We start from the raw sequence: 19,239 nt of genomic DNA, 5'->3' as shown, positions 1-19,239 counted from the left end.
CTCTCACCCCTCTCTCACCCCCCCCCCTCTCACCCCCCCCCCCCTCCCCCCCTCCCTCCCCCTCTCTCACCCCTCCCCCTCCCTCCCCCTCTCTCGCCCCTCCCTCCCCCTCTCTCACCCCCCTTCCTCCCCCTCTCACACCCCTCTCTCACCCCCTCCCCCTCTACCCCTCCCTCCCCCTCTCTCGCCCCTCCCTCCCCCTCTCTCACCCCCCTTCCTCCCCCTCTCTCACCCCCTCTCTCACCCCTCTCTCACCCCCCCCTTCCTCCCCCTCTCTCACCCCTCTCTCACCCCTCTCTCAACCCTCTCTCACCCCCACCCTTCCTCCCCCTCTCTCACCCCTCTCTCACCCCTCTCTCACCCCCCCCTTCCTCCCCCTCTCTCACCCCTCTCTCACCCCCTCTCTCACCCCCTCCCCCTCCCTCCCCCTCTCTCACCCCTTCCCCCTCTCCCTCCCTCCCCCTCTCTCGCCCCCTCCCTCCCCCTCTCTCACCCGTCCCCCTCCTCTCCCCTCAACAGAGAATGGTGACCTGGTGAGTCAGTACACAGATGACTTGGAGACCCAGCATGTTTATGCAAAGGAGGCAATAGACACCGTGTTCCCATCTAACATCAGGTGTGTGTGTGTGTGTGTGTGTGTGTGTGTGTGTGTGTGTGTGTGTGTGTGTGTGTGTGTGTGTGTGTGTGTGTGTGTGTGTGTGTGTGTGTGTGTGTGTGTGTCGGAGGGGATATTAATAACGTCTTTTGTCTTCTTCTGCTTGTTCTCCTTATTCGTCTGAACCCACAGGATCCTGCAGGGAGTCCTGGAGAAGATCCGCATGAAGATCCAGAGAGTAGAGAAGGCCATCCTGGCCCAGAGAGACGAATGCAGGGAGCCGTGCACCGTCTCCTGCCCCATACCTGTTGTCTCTGGTGAGGATGAAGACTTTGGGAGGTTCTGTGGGTGGGGGGTTGGTGGTTCTGTGGGTGAGGAGGGGTGGTTCTGTGGGTGAGGAGGGGTGGTTCTGTGGGTGGGGAGGGGTGGTTCTGTGGGTGGGGAGGGGTGGTTCTCTTTGTGGGGGGTTGGTGGTTCTGTGGGTGGGGAGGGGTGGTTCTGTGGGTGGGGAGGGGTGGTTCTGTGGGTGGGGAGGGGTGGTTCTGTTGGTGGGGGGTTGGTAGTACTGGTGGTTCTCTTGGCCTAATGTTACGATGGTTTCCCAGGCTGGATCCTGTGGACTAAATGTGTCTCTCCTTCCTGACCTCCAGGTAAGGAGTGTGAGGACATCTACAGGAAAGGAGGAAGGGATTCTGGGATGTATCTGATCCAGCCTGACTCCTTCTACCAGCCCTACAAGGTCTACTGTGACCAGACCACTCAGATTGGAGGTGGGTGGTTGTCATTCTCTCTCTCTCTCTCTCTCTCTCTCTCTCTCTGTCTCTCCACCCCCTCTCTCTCCCCTCTCTCTCTTTCTCCACCCTCTCTCTCTCTCTCTCTCTCTCTCTCTCTGTCTCTCTCACTCTCCACCCTCTCTCTCTCTCTCTCTCTGTCTCTCTATCTTTCTCCCCCTCTCTCCCTCCCTCTCTCTGTCTCTCTCTGTCTCTCTCTCTCTCTCTCTGTCTCTCTCTGTCTCTCTCTCTCTCTCTCTCTCTCTCTCCCTCTCTCTCTCTCTGTCTCTCTCTCTCCATCTCTCTCTCTCTCTCTCCATCTCCCCCTCTCTCCCTCTCTCTCTCTCTCTCTCTCCCTCCCTCCCTCTCTCTCTCTCTCTCTCCATCTCCCCCTCTCTCCCTCTCTCTCTCTCTGTCTCTCTCTGTCTCTCTTTGTCTCTCTCTCTCCACCCTCTCTCTCTGTCTCTCTCTGTCTCTCTCTCTCTCTCTCTCTCCCCATCTCTCCCTCCCTCCCTCTCTCTCTCTCTCTCTCTCCATCTCCCCCTCTCTTTCTCTCTCTACCACCCCCTTTCTCTCTATTCTTCTACCAGCCTGTCCCTCCCACCCTCCCTCCTCAACCTCACAGCCTCTGTCACATTCCCTCGATAGACAGTTCTCCATTCACCTTAGTGGTTAAGAGCGTTGGGCCAGTAAAGAAGAGGTCGCTGGTAAGAATCGCCGAATTGGCTAGGTGAAAATCTGTCATTGTGCCCTTGAGCAAGGCACTTAACCCTAATTGTCTCTGAATGTCTTGTCCACTGTCTTCTTCTCTATGTCCCTTTCCAGGCTGGACCACTATTCAGAACAGGATGGATGGTTCTGTAGATTTCGGCCGGCGTTGGGACAACTACCGCAGCGGTTTCGGGAATATCGCCTTCGACGTCGGGAAGGGACACTGCAACACTCCAGGTGAGAACAAACAAATGGTAAAACAACTGTCAATAGTCACTGGGGTCAATGACATTTAGAATCAGTCAATTCAGGTTAAGGTAACATTGGATATTGGATACTGCTGTCCACTGACATTCATCTATTGTTAAATCATATCACTGACCCTGTGTTTGTCCTGTGTCATGTGACAGGGGAGTACTGGCTGGGTAACGAACGCATCAGTCAGCTGACCAAGCAGGGTCCCACTGAGGTCCTCATGGAGATGGAGGATTGGTCTGGCAACAAGGTCCACGCCCAGTACAAACAGTTTACTATACAGGTAACACAGCCACGCCCAGTACCAACAGTTTACTATACAGGTAACACAGCCACGCCCAGTACAGACAGTTTACTATACAGGTAACACAGCCACGCCCAGTACCAACAGTTTACTATACAGGTAACACAGCCACGCCCAGTACCAACAGTTTACTATACAGGTAACACAGCCACGCCCAGTACCAACAGTTTACTATACAGGTAACACAGCCACGCCCAGTACAGACAGTTTACTATACAGGTAACACAGCCACGCCCAGTACAGACAGTTTACTATACAGGTAACACAGCCACGCCCAGTACCAACAGTTTACTATACAGGTAACACAGCCACGCCCAGTACAGACAGTTTACTATACAGGTAACACAGCCACGCCCAGGACAGACAGTTTACTATACAGGTAACACAGCCACGCCCAGTACAGACAGTTTACTATACAGGTTACACAGCCACGCCCAGGACAGACAGTTTACTATACAGGTAACACAGCCATGCCCAGTACCAACAGTTTACTATACAGGTAACACAGCCACGCCCAGTACCAACAGTTTACTATACAGGTAACACAGCCACGCCCAGTACCAACAGTTTACTATACAGGTTACACAGCCACGCCCAGTACCAACAGTTTACTATACAGGTAACACAGCCACGCCCAGTACAGACAGTTTACTATACAGGTTACACAGCCACGCCCAGGACAGACAGTTTACTATACAGGTAACACAGCCACGCCCAGTACCAACAGTTTACTATACAGGTAACACAGCCACGCCCAGTACCAACAGTTTACTATACAGGTAACACAGCCACGCCCAGTACCAACAGTTTACTATACAGGTTACACAGCCACGCCCAGTACCAACAGTTTACTATACAGGTAACACAGCCACGCCCAGTACAGACAGTTTACTATACAGGTTACACAACCACGCCCAGTACAGACAGTTTACTATACAGGTAACACAGCCATGCCCAGTACCAACAGTTTACTATACAGGTAACACAGCCACGCCCAGTACAGACAGTTTACTATACAGGTAACACAGCCACGCCCAGTACCAACAGTTTACTATACATGTACAGTTGAAGGCGGAAGTTTATATACACTTAGGTTGGAGTCATTACAACTTGTTTTCCAACCACTTTCCAAATTTCTTGTTAACAAACTATAGTTTTGGCAAGTCAGTTAGGACATCTAGTTTGCCCATGACAATTCATTTTTCCAACAATTGTTTACAGACAGATTATTTCACTTATAATTCACTGTATCACAATTCCAGTGGGTCAGAAGTTTACATACACTAAGTTGATTGTGCCTTTAAACAGCTTGGAAAATTCTAGAAAATGATGTCCTGGCTTTAGAAGCTTCTGATGGGCTAATTGACATCATTTGAGTCAATTGGAGGTGTACCTGTGGATGTATTTCAAGGCCTACCTTCAAACTCAGTGCCTCTTTGCTTGACATCATGGGAAAATCTAAAGAAATGAGCCAAGACCTCAGAAAAATAATTGTAGACCTCCACAAGTCTGGTTCATCCTTGGGAGCAATTTCCAAGCACCTGAAGGTACCATGTTCATCTGTACAAACAATAATACTCAAGTATAAACACCATGGGACCACGCAGCCGTCATACCGCTCAGGAAGGAGAAGCGTTCTGTCTCCTAGAGATGAACGTACTTTGGCGTGAAAAGTGCAAATCAATCCCAGAACAACAGCAGAGGACCTAGTGAAGATGCTGGAGGAAACCGGTACAAAAGTATCTATATCCACAGTAAAACGAGTCCTATATCGACATAACCTGAAAGGCCGCTCAGCAAGGAAGAAGCCACTGCTCCAAAACAGTCATAAAAATGCCAGACTACGGTTTGCAACCGTACATGGGGACAAAGATCATACTTTTTGGAGAAATGTCCTCAGGTCTGATAAAACAAAAATAGAACTGTTTGACCATCGTTATGTTTGGAGGAAAAAAGGGGGAGGCTTGCAAGCCGAAGAACACCATCCCAAACGTGAAGCACGGGGGAGGCAGCATCATGTTGTGGGGGTGCTTTGCTGCAGGAAGGACTGGTGCACTTCACAAAATAGATGGCATCATGAGGAAGGAAAACTATGTTGATATATTGAAGCAACATCTCAAGACATCAGTCAGGAAGTTAAAGCTTCGTCGCAACTGGGTCTTCCAAATGGACAATGACCCCAAGCATACTTCCAAAGTTGTGCTTTGCTGCAGGAGCCTACAAACCTGACTCAGTTACACCAGCTCTGTCAGGAGGAATGAGGCCTACAAACCTGACTCAGTTACACCAGCTCTGTCAGGAGGAATGAGGCCTACAAACCTGACTCAGTTACACCAGCTCTGTCAGGAGGAATGGGGCCTACAAACCTGACTCAGTTACACCAGCTCTGTCAGGAGGCCTACAAACTTGACTCAGTTACACCATCTCTTTCAGGAGGAATGGGGCCTACAAACCTGACTCAGTTACACCAGCTCTGTCAGGAGGAATGGGGCCTACAAACCTGACTCAGTTACACCTGCTCTGTCAGGAAGAATGGGGCCTACAAACCTGACTCAGTTACACCAGCTCTGTCAGTAGGAATGAGGCCTACAAACCTGACTCAGTTACACCTCCTCTGTCAGGAGGAATGGGGCCTACAAACCTGACTCAGTTACACCTGCTCTGTCAGGAGGAATGAGGCCTACAAACCTGACTCAGTTACACCTGCTCTGTCAGGAGGAATGAGGCCTACAAACCTGACTCAGTTACACCAGCTCTGTCAGGAGGCCTACAAACTTGACTCAGTTACACCATCTCTTTCAGGAGGAATGGGGCCTACAAACCTGACTCAGTTACACCAGCTCTGTCAGGAGGAATGGGGCCTACAAACCTGACTCAGTTACACCTGCTCTGTCAGGAAGAATGGGGCCTACAAACCTGACTCAGTTACACCAGCTCTGTCAGTAGGAATGAGGCCTACAAACCTGACTCAGTTACACCTCCTCTGTCAGGAGGAATGGGGCCTACAAACCTGACTCAGTTACACCTGCTCTGTCAGGAGGAATGAGGCCTACAAACCTGACTCAGTTACACCTGCTCTGTCAGGAGGAATGAGGCCTACAAACCTGACTCAGTTACACCTGCTCTGTCAGGAGGCCTACAAACCTGACTCAGTTACACCTGCTCTGTCAGGAGGAATGAGGCCTACAAACCTGACTCAGTTACACCTGCTCTGTCAGGAGGAATAGGGCCTACAAACCTGACTCAGTTACACCTGCTCTGTCAGGAGGCCTACAAACCTGACTCAGTTACACCTGCTCTGTCAGGAGGAATGAGGCCTACAAACCTGACTCAGTTACACCAGCTCTGTCAGGAGGCCTACAAACCTGACTCAGTTACACCAGCTCTGTCAGGAGGAATGGGGCCTACAAACCTGACTCAGTTACACCAGCTCTGTCAGGAGGCCTACAAACCTGACTCAGTTACACCAGCTCTGTCAGGAGGAATGGGGCCTACAAACCTGACTCAGTTACACCTGCTCTGTCAGTAGGAATGGGGCCTACAAACCTGACTCAGTTACACCAGCTCCGTCAGGAGGAATGGGCCTACAAACCTGACTCAGTTACACCAGCTCTGTCAGGAGGAATGGGGCCTACAAACCTGACTCAGTTACACCAGCTCTGTCAGTAGGAATGAGGCCTACAAACCTGACTCAGTTACACCTCCTCTGTCAGGAGGAATGGGGCCTACAAACCTGACTCAGTTACACCTGCTCTGTCAGGAGGAATGAGGCCTACAAACCTGACTCAGTTACACCTGCTCTGTCAGGAGGAATGAGGCCTACAAACCTGACTCAGTTACACCTGCTCTGTCAGGAGGCCTACAAACCTGACTCAGTTACACCTGCTCTGTCAGGAGGAATGAGGCCTACAAACCTGACTCAGTTACACCTGCTCTGTCAGGAGGAATAGGGCCTACAAACCTGACTCAGTTACACCTGCTCTGTCAGGAGGCCTACAAACCTGACTCAGTTACACCTGCTCTGTCAGGAGGAATGAGGCCTACAAACCTGACTCAGTTACACCAGCTCTGTCAGGAGGCCTACAAACCTGACTCAGTTACACCAGCTCTGTCAGGAGGAATGGGGCCTACAAACCTGACTCAGTTACACCAGCTCTGTCAGGAGGCCTACAAACCTGACTCAGTTACACCAGCTCTGTCAGGAGGAATGGGGCCTACAAACCTGACTCAGTTACACCTGCTCTGTCAGTAGGAATGGGGCCTACAAACCTGACTCAGTTACACCAGCTCCGTCAGGAGGAATGGGCCTACAAACCTGACTCAGTTACACCAGCTCTGTCAGGAGGAATGGGGCCTACAAACCTGACTCAGTTACACCAGCTCTGTCAGGAGGAATGGGGCCTACAAACCTGACTCAGTTACACCAGCTCTGTCAGGAGGAATGGGGCCTACAAACCTGACTCAGTTACACCTGCTCTGTCAGGAGGAATGAGGCCTACAAACCTGACTCAGTTACACCAGCTCTGTCAGGAGGAATGGGGCCTACAAACCTGACTCAGTTACACCAGCTCTGTCAGGAGGAATGGGGCCTACAAACCTGACTCAGTTACACCTGCTCTGTCAGGAGGCCTACAAACCTGACTCAGTTACACCTGCTCTGTCAGGAGGAATGGGGCCTACAAACCTGACTCAGTTACACCAGCTCTGTCGGGAGGAATGGGCCTACAAACCTGACTCAGTTACACCAGCTCTGTCAGGAGGAATGGGGCCTACAAACCTGACTCAGTTACACCAGCTCTGTCAGGAGGAATGGGGCCTACAAACCTGACTCAGTTCCACCTGCTCTGTCAGGAGGAATGGGGCCTACAAACCTGACTCAGTTACACCAGCTCTGTCAGGAGGAATGGGGCCTACAAACCTGACTCAGTTACACCAGCTCTGTCAGGAGGAATGGGGCCTACAAACCTGACTCAGTTACACCAGCTCTGTCAGGAGGAATGGGGCCTACAAACCTGACTCAGTTACACCAGCTCTGTCAGGAGGAATGGGGCCTACAAACCTGACTCAGTTACACCAGCTCTGTCAGGAGGAATGGGGCCTACAAACCTGACTCAGTTACACCAGCTCTGTCAGGAGGAATGGGGCCTACAAACCTGACTCAGTTACACCTGCTCTGTCAGGAGGAATAGGGCCTACAAACCTGACTCAGTTACACCAGCTCTGTCAGGAGGAATGGGGCCTACAAACCTGACTCAGTTACACCAGCTCTGTCAGGAGGAATGGGGCCTACAAACCTGACTCAGTTACACCTGCTCTGTCAGGAGGAATGGGGCCTACAAACCTGACTCAGTTACACCAGCTCTGTCAGGAGGAATGGGGCCTACAAACCTGACTCAGTTACACCAGCTCTGTCAGGAGGAATGGGGCCTACAAACCTGACTCAGTTACACCAGCTCTGTCGGGAGGAATGGGGCCTACAAACCTGACTCAGTTACACCAGCTCTGTCAGGAGGAATGGGGCCTACAAACCTGACTCAGTTACACCAGCTCTGTCAGGAGGCCTACAAACCTGACTCAGTTACACCAGCTCTGTCAGGAGGAATGGGGCCTACAAACCTGACTCAGTTACACCAGCTCTGTCAGGAGGAATGGGGCCTACAAACCTGACTCAGTTACACCAGCTCTGTCAGGAGGAATGGGGCCTACAAACCTGACTCAGTTACACCAGCTCTGTCAGGAGGAATGGGGCCTACAAACCTGACTCAGTTACACCAGCTCTGTCAGGAGGAATGGGGCCTACAAACCTGACTCAGTTACACCAGCTCTGTCAGGAGGAATGGGGCCTACAAACCTGACTCAGTTACACCAGCTCTGTCAGGAGGAATGGGGCCTACAAACCTGACTCAGTTACACCAGCTCTGTCAGGAGGAATGGGGCCTACAAACCTGACTCAGTTACACCAGCTCTGTCAGGAGGAATGGGGCCTACAAACCTGACTCAGTTACACCAGCTCTGTCAGGAGGAATGGGGCCTACAAACCTGACTCAGTTACACCAGCTCTGTCAGGAGGAATGGGGCCTACAAACCTGACTCAGTTACACCAGCTCTGTCAGGAGGAATGGGGCCTACAAACCTGACTCAGTTACACCAGCTCTGTCAGGAGGAATGGGGCCTACAAACCTGACTCAGTTACACCAGCTCTGTCAGGAGGAATGGGGCCTACAAACCTGACTCAGTTACACCAGCTCTGCCAGGAGGAATGGGGCCTACAAACCTGACTCAGTTACACCAGCTCTGTCAGGAGGAATGGGGCCTACAAACCTGACTCAGTTACACCAGCTCTGTCAGGAGGAATGAGGCCTACAAACCTGACTCAGTTACACCAGCTCTGTCAGGAGGAATGGGGCCTACAAACCTGACTCAGTTACACCAGCTCTGTCAGGAGGAATGGGGCCTACAAACCTGACTCAGTTACACCAGCTCTGTCAGGAGGAATGGGGCCTACAAACCTGACTCAGTTACACCAGCTCTGTCAGGAGGAATGGGGCCTACAAACCTGACTCAGTTACACCAGCTCTGTCAGGAGGAATGGGGCCTACAAACCTGACTCAGTTACACCAGCTCTGTCAGGAGGAATGGGGCCTACAAACCTGACTCAGTTACACCAGCTCCGTCAGGAGGAATGGGCCTACAAACCTGACTCAGTTACACCAGCTCTGTCAGGAGGAATGGGGCCTACAAACCTGACTCAGTTACACCAGCTCTGTCAGGAGGAATGGGGCCTACAAACCTGACTCAGTTACACCAGCTCTGTCAGGAGGAATGGGGCCTACAAACCTGACTCAGTTACACCTGCTCTGTCAGGAGGAATGAGGCCTACAAACCTGACTCAGTTACACCAGCTCTGTCAGGAGGAATGGGGCCTACAAACCTGACTCAGTTACACCAGCTCTGTCAGGAGGAATGGGGCCTACAAACCTGACTCAGTTACACCTGCTCTGTCAGGAGGCCTACAAACCTGACTCAGTTACACCTGCTCTGTCAGGAGGAATGGGGCCTACAAACCTGACTCAGTTACACCAGCTCTGTCGGGAGGAATGGGCCTACAAACCTGACTCAGTTACACCAGCTCTGTCAGGAGGAATGGGGCCTACAAACCTGACTCAGTTCCACCTGCTCTGTCAGGAGGAATGGGGCCTACAAACCTGACTCAGTTACACCAGCTCTGTCAGGAGGAATGGGGCCTACAAACCTGACTCAGTTACACCAGCTCTGTCAGGAGGAATGGGGCCTACAAACCTGACTCAGTTACACCAGCTCTGTCAGGAGGAATGGGGCCTACAAACCTGACTCAGTTACACCAGCTCTGTCAGGAGGAATGGGGCCTACAAACCTGACTCAGTTACACCAGCTCTGTCAGGAGGAATGGGGCCTACAAACCTGACTCAGTTACACCAGCTCTGTCAGGAGGAATGGGGCCTACAAACCTGACTCAGTTACACCTGCTCTGTCAGGAGGAATAGGGCCTACAAACCTGACTCAGTTACACCAGCTCTGTCAGGAGGAATGGGGCCTACAAACCTGACTCAGTTACACCAGCTCTGTCAGGAGGAATGGGGCCTACAAACCTGACTCAGTTACACCTGCTCTGTCAGGAGGAATGGGGCCTACAAACCTGACTCAGTTACACCAGCTCTGTCAGGAGGAATGGGGCCTACAAACCTGACTCAGTTACACCAGCTCTGTCAGGAGGAATGGGGCCTACAAACCTGACTCAGTTACACCAGCTCTGTCGGGAGGAATGGGGCCTACAAACCTGACTCAGTTACACCAGCTCTGTCAGGAGGAATGGGGCCTACAAACCTGACTCAGTTACACCAGCTCTGTCAGGAGGCCTACAAACCTGACTCAGTTACACCAGCTCTGTCAGGAGGAATGGGGCCTACAAACCTGACTCAGTTACACCAGCTCTGTCAGGAGGAATGGGGCCTACAAACCTGACTCAGTTACACCAGCTCTGTCAGGAGGAATGGGGCCTACAAACCTGACTCAGTTACACCAGCTCTGTCAGGAGGAATGGGGCCTACAAACCTGACTCAGTTACACCAGCTCTGTCAGGAGGAATGGGGCCTACAAACCTGACTCAGTTACACCAGCTCTGTCAGGAGGAATGGGGCCTACAAACCTGACTCAGTTACACCAGCTCTGTCAGGAGGAATGGGGCCTACAAACCTGACTCAGTTACACCAGCTCTGTCAGGAGGAATGGGGCCTACAAACCTGACTCAGTTACACCAGCTCTGTCAGGAGGAATGGGGCCTACAAACCTGACTCAGTTACACCAGCTCTGTCAGGAGGAATGGGGCCTACAAACCTGACTCAGTTACACCAGCTCTGTCAGGAGGAATGGGGCCTACAAACCTGACTCAGTTACACCAGCTCTGTCAGGAGGAATGGGGCCTACAAACCTGACTCAGTTACACCAGCTCTGTCAGGAGGAATGGGGCCTACAAACCTGACTCAGTTACACCAGCTCTGCCAGGAGGAATGGGGCCTACAAACCTGACTCAGTTACACCAGCTCTGTCAGGAGGAATGGGGCCTACAAACCTGACTCAGTTACACCAGCTCTGTCAGGAGGAATGAGGCCTACAAACCTGACTCAGTTACACCAGCTCTGTCAGGAGGAATGGGGCCTACAAACCTGACTCAGTTACACCAGCTCTGTCAGGAGGAATGGGGCCTACAAACCTGACTCAGTTACACCAGCTCTGTCAGGAGGAATGGGGCCTACAAACCTGACTCAGTTACACCAGCTCTGTCAGGAGGAATGGGGCCTACAAACCTGACTCAGTTACACCAGCTCTGTCAGGAGGAATGGGGCCTACAAACCTGACTCAGTTACACCAGCTCTGTCAGGAGGAATGGGGCCTACAAACCTGACTCAGTTACACCAGCTCTGTCAGGAGGAATGGGGCCTACAAACCTGACTCAGTTACACCAGCTCTGTCAGGAGGAATGAGGCCTACAAACCTGACTCAGTTACACCAGCTCTGTCAGGAGGAATGGGGCCTACAAACCTGACTCAGTTACACCAGCTCTGTCAGGAGTAATGGGGCCTACAAACCTGACTCAGTTACACCAGCTCTGTCAGGAGGAATGGGGCCTACAAACCTGACTCAGTTACACCAGCTCTGTCAGGAGGAATGGGGCCTACAAACCTGACTCAGTTACACCAGCTCTGTCAGGAGGAATGGGGCCTACAAACCTGACTCAGTTACACCAGCTCTGTCAGGAGGAATGGGGCCTACAAACCTGACTCAGTTACACCAGCTCTGTCAGGAGGAATGAGGCCTACAAACCTGACTCAGTTACACCTGCTCTGTCAGGAGGAATGGGGCCTACAAACCTGACTCAGTTACACCAGCTCTGTCAGGAGGAATGGGGCCTACAAACCTGACTCAGTTACACCAGCTCTGTCAGGAGGAATGGGGCCTACAAACCTGACTCAGTTACACCAGCTCTGTCAGGAGGAATGGGGCCTACAAACCTGACTCAGTTACACCAGCTCTGTCAGGAGGAATGGGACCTACAAACCTGACTCAGTTACACCAGCTCTGTCAGGAGGAATGAGGCCTACAAACCTGACTCAGTTACACCTCCTCTGTCAGGAGGAATGGGGCCTACAAACCTGACTCAGTTACACCTCCTCTGTCAGGAGGAATGAGGCCTACAAACCTGACTCAGTTACACCAGCTCTGTCAGGAGGAATGGGGCCTACAAACCTGACTCAGTTACACCAGCTCTGTCAGGAGGAATGGGGCCTACAAACCTGACTCAGTTACACCAGCTCTGTCAGGAGGAATGGGGCCTACAAACCTGACTCAGTTACACCAGCTCTGTCAGGAGGAATGGGGCCTACAAACCTGACTCAGTTACACCTGCTCTGTCAGGAGGAATGGGGCCTACAAACCTGACTCAGTTACACCAGCTCTGTCAGGAGGAATGGGGCCTACAAACCTGACTCAGTTACACCAGCTCTGTCAGGAGGAATGGGGCCTACAAACCTGACTCAGTTACACCAGCTCTGTCAGGAGGAATGGGGCCTACAAACCTGACTCAGTTACACCAGCTCTGTCAGGAGGAATGGGGCCTACAAACCTGACTCAGTTACACCAGCTCTGTCAGGAGGAATGGGTCCTACAAACCTGACTCAGTTACACCAGCTCTGTCAGGAGGAATGGGGCCTACAAACCTGACTCAGTTACACCAGCTCTGTCAGGAGGAATGAGGCCTACAAACCTGACTCAGTTACACCTGCTCTGTCAGGAGGAATGAGGCCTACAAACCTGACTCAGTTACACCAGCTCTGTCAGGAGGAATGAGGCCTACAAACCTGACTCAGTTACACCAGCTCTGTCAGGAGGAATGAGGCCTACAAACCTGACTCAGTTACACCAGCTCTGTCAGGAGGAATGGGGCCTACAAACCTGACTCAGTTACACCAGCTCTGTCAGGAGGAATGGGGCCTACAAACCTGACTCAGTTACACCAGCTCTGTCAGGAGGAATGGGGCCTACAAACCTGACTCAGTTACACCAGCTCTGTCAGGAGGAATGGGGCCTACAAACCTGACTCAGTTAGACCAGCTCTGTCAGGAGGAATGGGGCCTACAAACCTGACTCAGTTCCACCATCTCTGTCAGGAGGAATGGGGCCTACAAACCTGACTCAGTTACACCAGCTCTGTCAGGAGGAATGGAGCCTACAAACCTGACTCAGTTACACCAGCTCTGTCAGGAGGAATGGGGCCTACAAACCTGACTCAGTTACACCAGCTCTGTCAGGAGGAATGGGGCCTACAAACCTGACTCAGTTACACCAGCTCTGTCAGGAGGAATGGGGCCTACAAACCTGACTCAGTTACACCAGCTCTGTCAGGAGGAATGGAGCCTACAAACCTGACTCAGTTACACCAGCTCTGTCAGGAGGAATGGGGCCTACAAACCTGACTCAGTTACACCAGCTCTGTCAGGAGGAATGGGGCCTACAAACCTGACTCAGTTACACCTGCTCTGTCAGGAGGAATGGGGCCAAAATTCACCCAACTTATTGTGGGAAGCTTATTATCTCTACTAATTATCTCTACTATTATTCTGACATTTCACGTTCTTAAAATAAAGTGGTGATCCTAACTGACCACCCAAGTTATTGTGGGAATGTTGTGGAAGGCTACCCAACACGTTTGACCCAAGTTAAACAATTTAAAGGCAATGCTACTAAATACTAATTGAGTGCATGTAAACTTCTGACCCACTGGAAATGTGATGAAAGAAATAAAAGCTGAACTAAATCATTCTCTCTACTATTATTCTGACATTTCACATTCTTAAAATAACCTGGTGATCCTAACTGACCTTAGACAGGGAATTTATACTGTGATTAAATGTCTATTTTTACTGGGATTAAACTGAGTATAAATGTATTTCGCTAATACAAATTGAGTGTATGTAAACTTCTGACTTCAACTGTAACTTTACAATACAGACGGACGGACGGACGGACAGACAGGCAGGCAGGCAGGCAGATAGACAGGCAGGCAGGCAGACAGACAGACAGGCAGGCAGGCAGGCAGACAGACAGACAGGCAGGCAGGCAGGCAGGCAGGCAGACAGACAGACAGACAGACAGACAGACAGACAGACAGACAAACAGACAGGCAGGCAGACAGACAGGCAGGCAGGCAGACAGACAGACAGACAGACAGACAGACAGACAGACAGACAGGCAGGCAGGCAGGCAGGCAGACAGACAGACAGACAGACAGACAGACAGACAGACAGACAGACAGACAGACAGACAGACAGACAGACAGACAGACAGACAGACAAGGTTGTCTGTGAGGTTGTTCTGACAGACAGACAGACAGACAGACAGACAGACAGACAGACAGACAGACAGACAGGCAGGCAGACAGACAGGCAGGCAGGCAGGCAGGCAGACAGACAGACAGACAGACAGACAGACAGACAGACAGACAGACAGACAAGGTTGTCTGTGAGGTTGTTCTGACAGACAGACAGACAGACAGACAGACAGACAGACAGACAGACAGACAGACAGACAGACAGACAGACAGGTCTAGGTTGGGTTACTTTAAAACACTGAGAATGTTGTAGTTAAAATGTGACTATAGGAAATAAAAACCACCTTTATGTAGAGTGAGGCGTCCAAATATGTGATGGCGATCAACGGGTACTCTGGTACGGCCGGCAACGTGATGCTGGAGGGAGCTACGGAGCTGTCTGGAGAGAACCGGACCATGACCATCCACAACGGAATGATGTTCAGCACCTACGACAGAGACAACGATAACTGGTATGGGATGATGTCTCTCTCTTTTTCTTGGGTTTACTCAGTGCTTTCTCTCTCTCTCTCTTTCTCTCTCTCTCTCTCTCTTTCTCTTTCTCTTTCTCTTTCTCTCTCTCTCTGCATCTCTCTCTCTCTGCATCTCTCTCTCCATCTCTCTCTCTCTGCATCTCTCTCTCTCTCTCCAGCATCTCTCTCTCTCTCTGTCTCTCTCTCTGTGATGATATTGAAATGGACGATTGGTTGGTTAGTTGATTGGTTGATTGATCAGTCAATAAATGACAACTAATGGGTCAATATACATTAACCTAACCCCCCTTGCTCTCTCACCCCCCTCTCTCACCCTCCCTCTCTCTCACCCCCCTCTCTCTCACCCCCCTCTCTCACCGCACTCTCTCTCCCATACCCCTCCCTCTTAATTCACCCCCTCTCTCACCCCCCCCTTTCTCTCTCTCTCTCTCCCCTCTCTCTCTCTCACCCCCTCTCTCCCCCTCTCTTTCTCCCACCCCCTCTCTCCCCCCCTCCCCACTCTCTCCCCCTCTCCCCCTCCCCCTCCACCCCCTCTCCCCCACTCACCACTCTCTCCCCCCTCTCTCCCCACCCCTCTCTCTCTCTCTCTCTCTCTCTCTCTCTCTCTCTCACCCCCTCTCTCCCCCTCTCTCTCTCCCACCCCCTCTCTCACCCCTCTCTCACTCCCCCTCTCCCCTCTCTCCCCCCCCCCCACTCTCTCCCACTCCCTCTCTCACCCCTCTCTCCCCCTCCCCCCACTCTCCCCCTCTCCCCCCACTCTCTACCCCCTCTCCCCCACCCCTCTCTCTCACCCCCTCTCTCACCCCTCTCACCCCCTCTCTCCCCCTCCCCCACTCTCTCCCCCCTCTCCCCCTCCCCACTCACAACCCCCCCCTCCCCCCTCCCCCCCTCTCCCCCCCCCCCACTCTCTCCCCCTCTCCCCCACCCCCTCTCTCTCTCCCCCCTCTCTCCCCCTCTCGCTCTCCCACTCCCCTCTCTCACCCCTCTCTCCCCCCCTCTCCCCCCACTCTCTCCCCCACTCCCCCCCCTCTCCCCCCCCACTCTCTCCCCCTCTCCCCCTCCCCCTCTCCCCCTCTCCCCCCCTCCCCACTCTCTCCCCCCCTCTCCCCCACCCCCTCTCTCTCTCTCACCCCCTCTCCCCCCTCTCGCTCTCCCACTCCCCTCTCTCACCCCTCTCCCCCCTCCCCCCCCCCTCTCTCCCCCACTCCCCCCACTCTCTCCCCCACTCTCCCCCCCTCCCCTCCCCCCCTCTCCCCCCTCCCCACTCTCTCCCCCCTCTCCCCCACCCCTCTCTCTCTCTCACCCCCTCTCTCCCCCCTCTCGCTCTCCCACTCCCCCTCTCTCACCCCTCTCCCCCCCTCCCCCCCCACTCTCTCCCCCACTCCCCCCCCACTCTCTCCCCCACTCTCCCCCCTCCCCCTCCCCCCCCCCCCCCCCCCTCCCCACTCTCTCCCCCTCTCCCCCACCCCTCTCTCTCTCTCACCCCCTCTCTCCCCCTCTCGCTCTCCCACTCCCCTCTCTCACCCCTCTCTCCCCCCACTCTCTCCCCCACTCCCCCCACTCTCTCCCCCCTCTCCCCCTCTCCCCCCCCTCTACAGGACTCCAGGTGACCCGTCCAAGCAGTGCTCCCGCGAGGACGGCGGTGGCTGGTGGTACAACAGGTGTCACTCAGCCAATCCCAACGGCCGTTACTACTGGGGCGGGGCTTACACCCGGTACATGGCAAAACACGGGACGGATGACGGCATGGTGTGGATGAACTGGAAGGGATCCTGGTACTCTCTCAAAGCCATCTGCATGAAGATCAGGCCCTACTTCGCCTCGCGGTAGACACACACAGGGACACACACACAGGGACACACACAGAGACACACACAGGGACACACACAGGGACACACACACAGGGACACACACACAGGGACACACACAGGGACACACACAGGGACACACACAGGGACACACACACAGGGACACACACACAGGGACACACACAGGGACACACACACAGGGACACACACACAGGGACACACACAGGGACACACACACAGGGACACACACAGGGACACACACACAGGGACACACACAGGGACACACACACAGGGACACACACAGGGACACACACAGGGACACACACAGGGACACACACACAGGGACACACACAGGGACACACACAGGGACACACACACAGGGACACACACAGGGACACACACAGGGACACACACAGGGACACACACACAGGGACACACACACAGGGACACACACAGGGACACACACACAGGGACACACACAGGGACACACACACAGGGACACACACAGGGACACACACAGGGACACACACAGGGACACACACACAGGGACACACACAGGGACACACACAGGGACACACACACAGGGACACACACAGGGACACACACAGGGACACACACAGGGACACACACACAGGGACACACACAGGGACACACACACAGGGACACACACACAGGGACTGAGCGGCACCCTACTAACTGAGCATGTGTTGTTCTTCTGTGAGTGATTGTGTGCTGTGTGTTTGTCTTTGGGACAAGTATATGTAGAAGTATATATATATATATATATGTATATAAAGTATACAAGTAGATATTAGCAGAGGACTGTCCCTTACTATACTCAATAAAAACATATTGAGGAACCTATGTCATGTGTTTGATCGTCGTCATTCAGACCGTCCTACCCAGGCTAGATTATGGAGATGTAATTTATATCGGCAGGTAAGGGTGCTCTCTAGATGCTAGATGTTCTTTACCACTCGGCAATCAGATTTGCCACCAATGCTCCTTATAGGACACATCACTGCACTCTATACTCCTCTGTAAACTGGTCATCTCTGTATACCCTTCGCAAGACCCACTGGTTGATGCTTATTTATAAAACCCTCTTAGGCCTCACTCCCCCTGAGATACCTACTGCAGCCCTCATCCTCCACATACAACACCCGTTCACTCTCCTCTATCTGAGATATCTACTGCAGCCCTCATCCTCCACATACAACACCCGTTCACTCCCCCCTATCTGAGATATCTACTGCAGCCCTCATCCTCCACATACAACACCCGTTCACTCCTCCCTATATGAGATACCTACTGCAGCCCTCATCCTCCACATACAACACCCGTTCACTCTCCTCTATCTGAGATATCTACTGCAGCCCTCATCCTCCACATACAACACCTGTTCACTCCTCCCTATCTGAGATACCTACTGTAGCCCTCATCCTCCACATACAACACCCGTTCACTCTCCTCTATCTGAGATATCTACTGCAGCCCTCATCCTCCACATACAACACCCGTTCACTCCCCCCTATCTGAGATACCTACTGTAGCCCTCATCCTCCACATACAACACCCGTTCTGCCAGTCCCATTCTGTTAAAGGTCCCCAAAGCACACACATCCCTGGGTCGCTCATCTTTTCAGTTCTCTGCAGCTAGCGACTGGAACGAGCTGCAACAAACACTCAAACTGGACAGCTTTATCTCCATCTCTTCATTCAAAGACTCAATCATGGACACTCTTACTGACAGTTGTGGCTGCTTCTCGTGATGTATTGTTGTCTCTACCTTCTTGCCCTTTGTTCTGTTGTACCATGTTTAGTGCTGCTACCATGTTGTTGTCATGTTGTGTTGCTACCATGCTGTGTTGTCATGTTGTGTTGCTACCATGCTGTGTTGTCATGTTGTGTTGCTACCATGCTGTGTTGTCATGTTGTGTTGCTACCATGCTGTGCTGTCATGTTGTGTTGCTACCATGCTGTGTTGTCATGTGGTGTTGCTACCATGCTGTGTTGTCATGTTGTGTTGCTACCATGTTGTGTTGTCATGTTGTGTTGCTACCATGTTGTTGTCATGTTGTGTTGCTACCATGCTGTGTTGTCATGTTGTGTTGCTACCATGTTGTGTTGTCATGTTGTGTTGCTACCATGTTGTTGTCATGTTGTGTTGCTACCATGTTGTGTTGTCATGTTGTGTTGCTACCATGTTGTTGTCATGTTGTGTTGCTACCATGTTGTTGTCATGTTGTGTTGCTACCATGTTGTGTTGTCATGTTGTGTTGCTACCATGTTGTTGTCATTTTGTGTTGCTACCATGTTGTTGTCTTGTTGTGTTGCTACCATGCCGTGTTGTCATGTTGTGTTGCTACCATGTTGTGTTGTCATGTTGTGTTGCTACCA

At 52.4% G+C, this 19,239-nt stretch overlaps 1 protein-coding gene across 1 annotated transcript in view; it reads left to right on the top strand.

The window, feature by feature from the left end:
* LOC135516501 (fibrinogen beta chain-like) overlaps positions 1–17,703 on the top strand; it is a 23,413-nt gene extending 5,710 nt beyond the window's left edge. Inside the window, exons 5-11 of the mRNA XM_064940846.1 lie at positions 520–616; positions 788–912; positions 1,246–1,365; positions 2,191–2,313; positions 2,487–2,614; positions 14,853–15,010; positions 16,630–17,703. Coding sequence (XP_064796918.1) covers positions 520–616; positions 788–912; positions 1,246–1,365; positions 2,191–2,313; positions 2,487–2,614; positions 14,853–15,010; positions 16,630–16,861 — 983 coding nt within the window. The 3' untranslated portion in view covers positions 16,862–17,703. The remainder of the gene's footprint in view (positions 1–519; positions 617–787; positions 913–1,245; positions 1,366–2,190; positions 2,314–2,486; positions 2,615–14,852; positions 15,011–16,629) is intronic.
* Positions 17,704–19,239: the final 1,536 nt, after the last annotated feature.

Source organism: Oncorhynchus masou, chromosome 27, assembly GCF_036934945.1.
Source record: "Oncorhynchus masou masou isolate Uvic2021 chromosome 27, UVic_Omas_1.1, whole genome shotgun sequence".
In the NCBI taxonomy this organism is placed as follows: Eukaryota; Metazoa; Chordata; class Actinopteri; order Salmoniformes; family Salmonidae; genus Oncorhynchus; species Oncorhynchus masou.
Note: the sequence above shows the minus strand (reverse complement) of the source record. Positions and strands in the feature narration are given on the sequence as shown.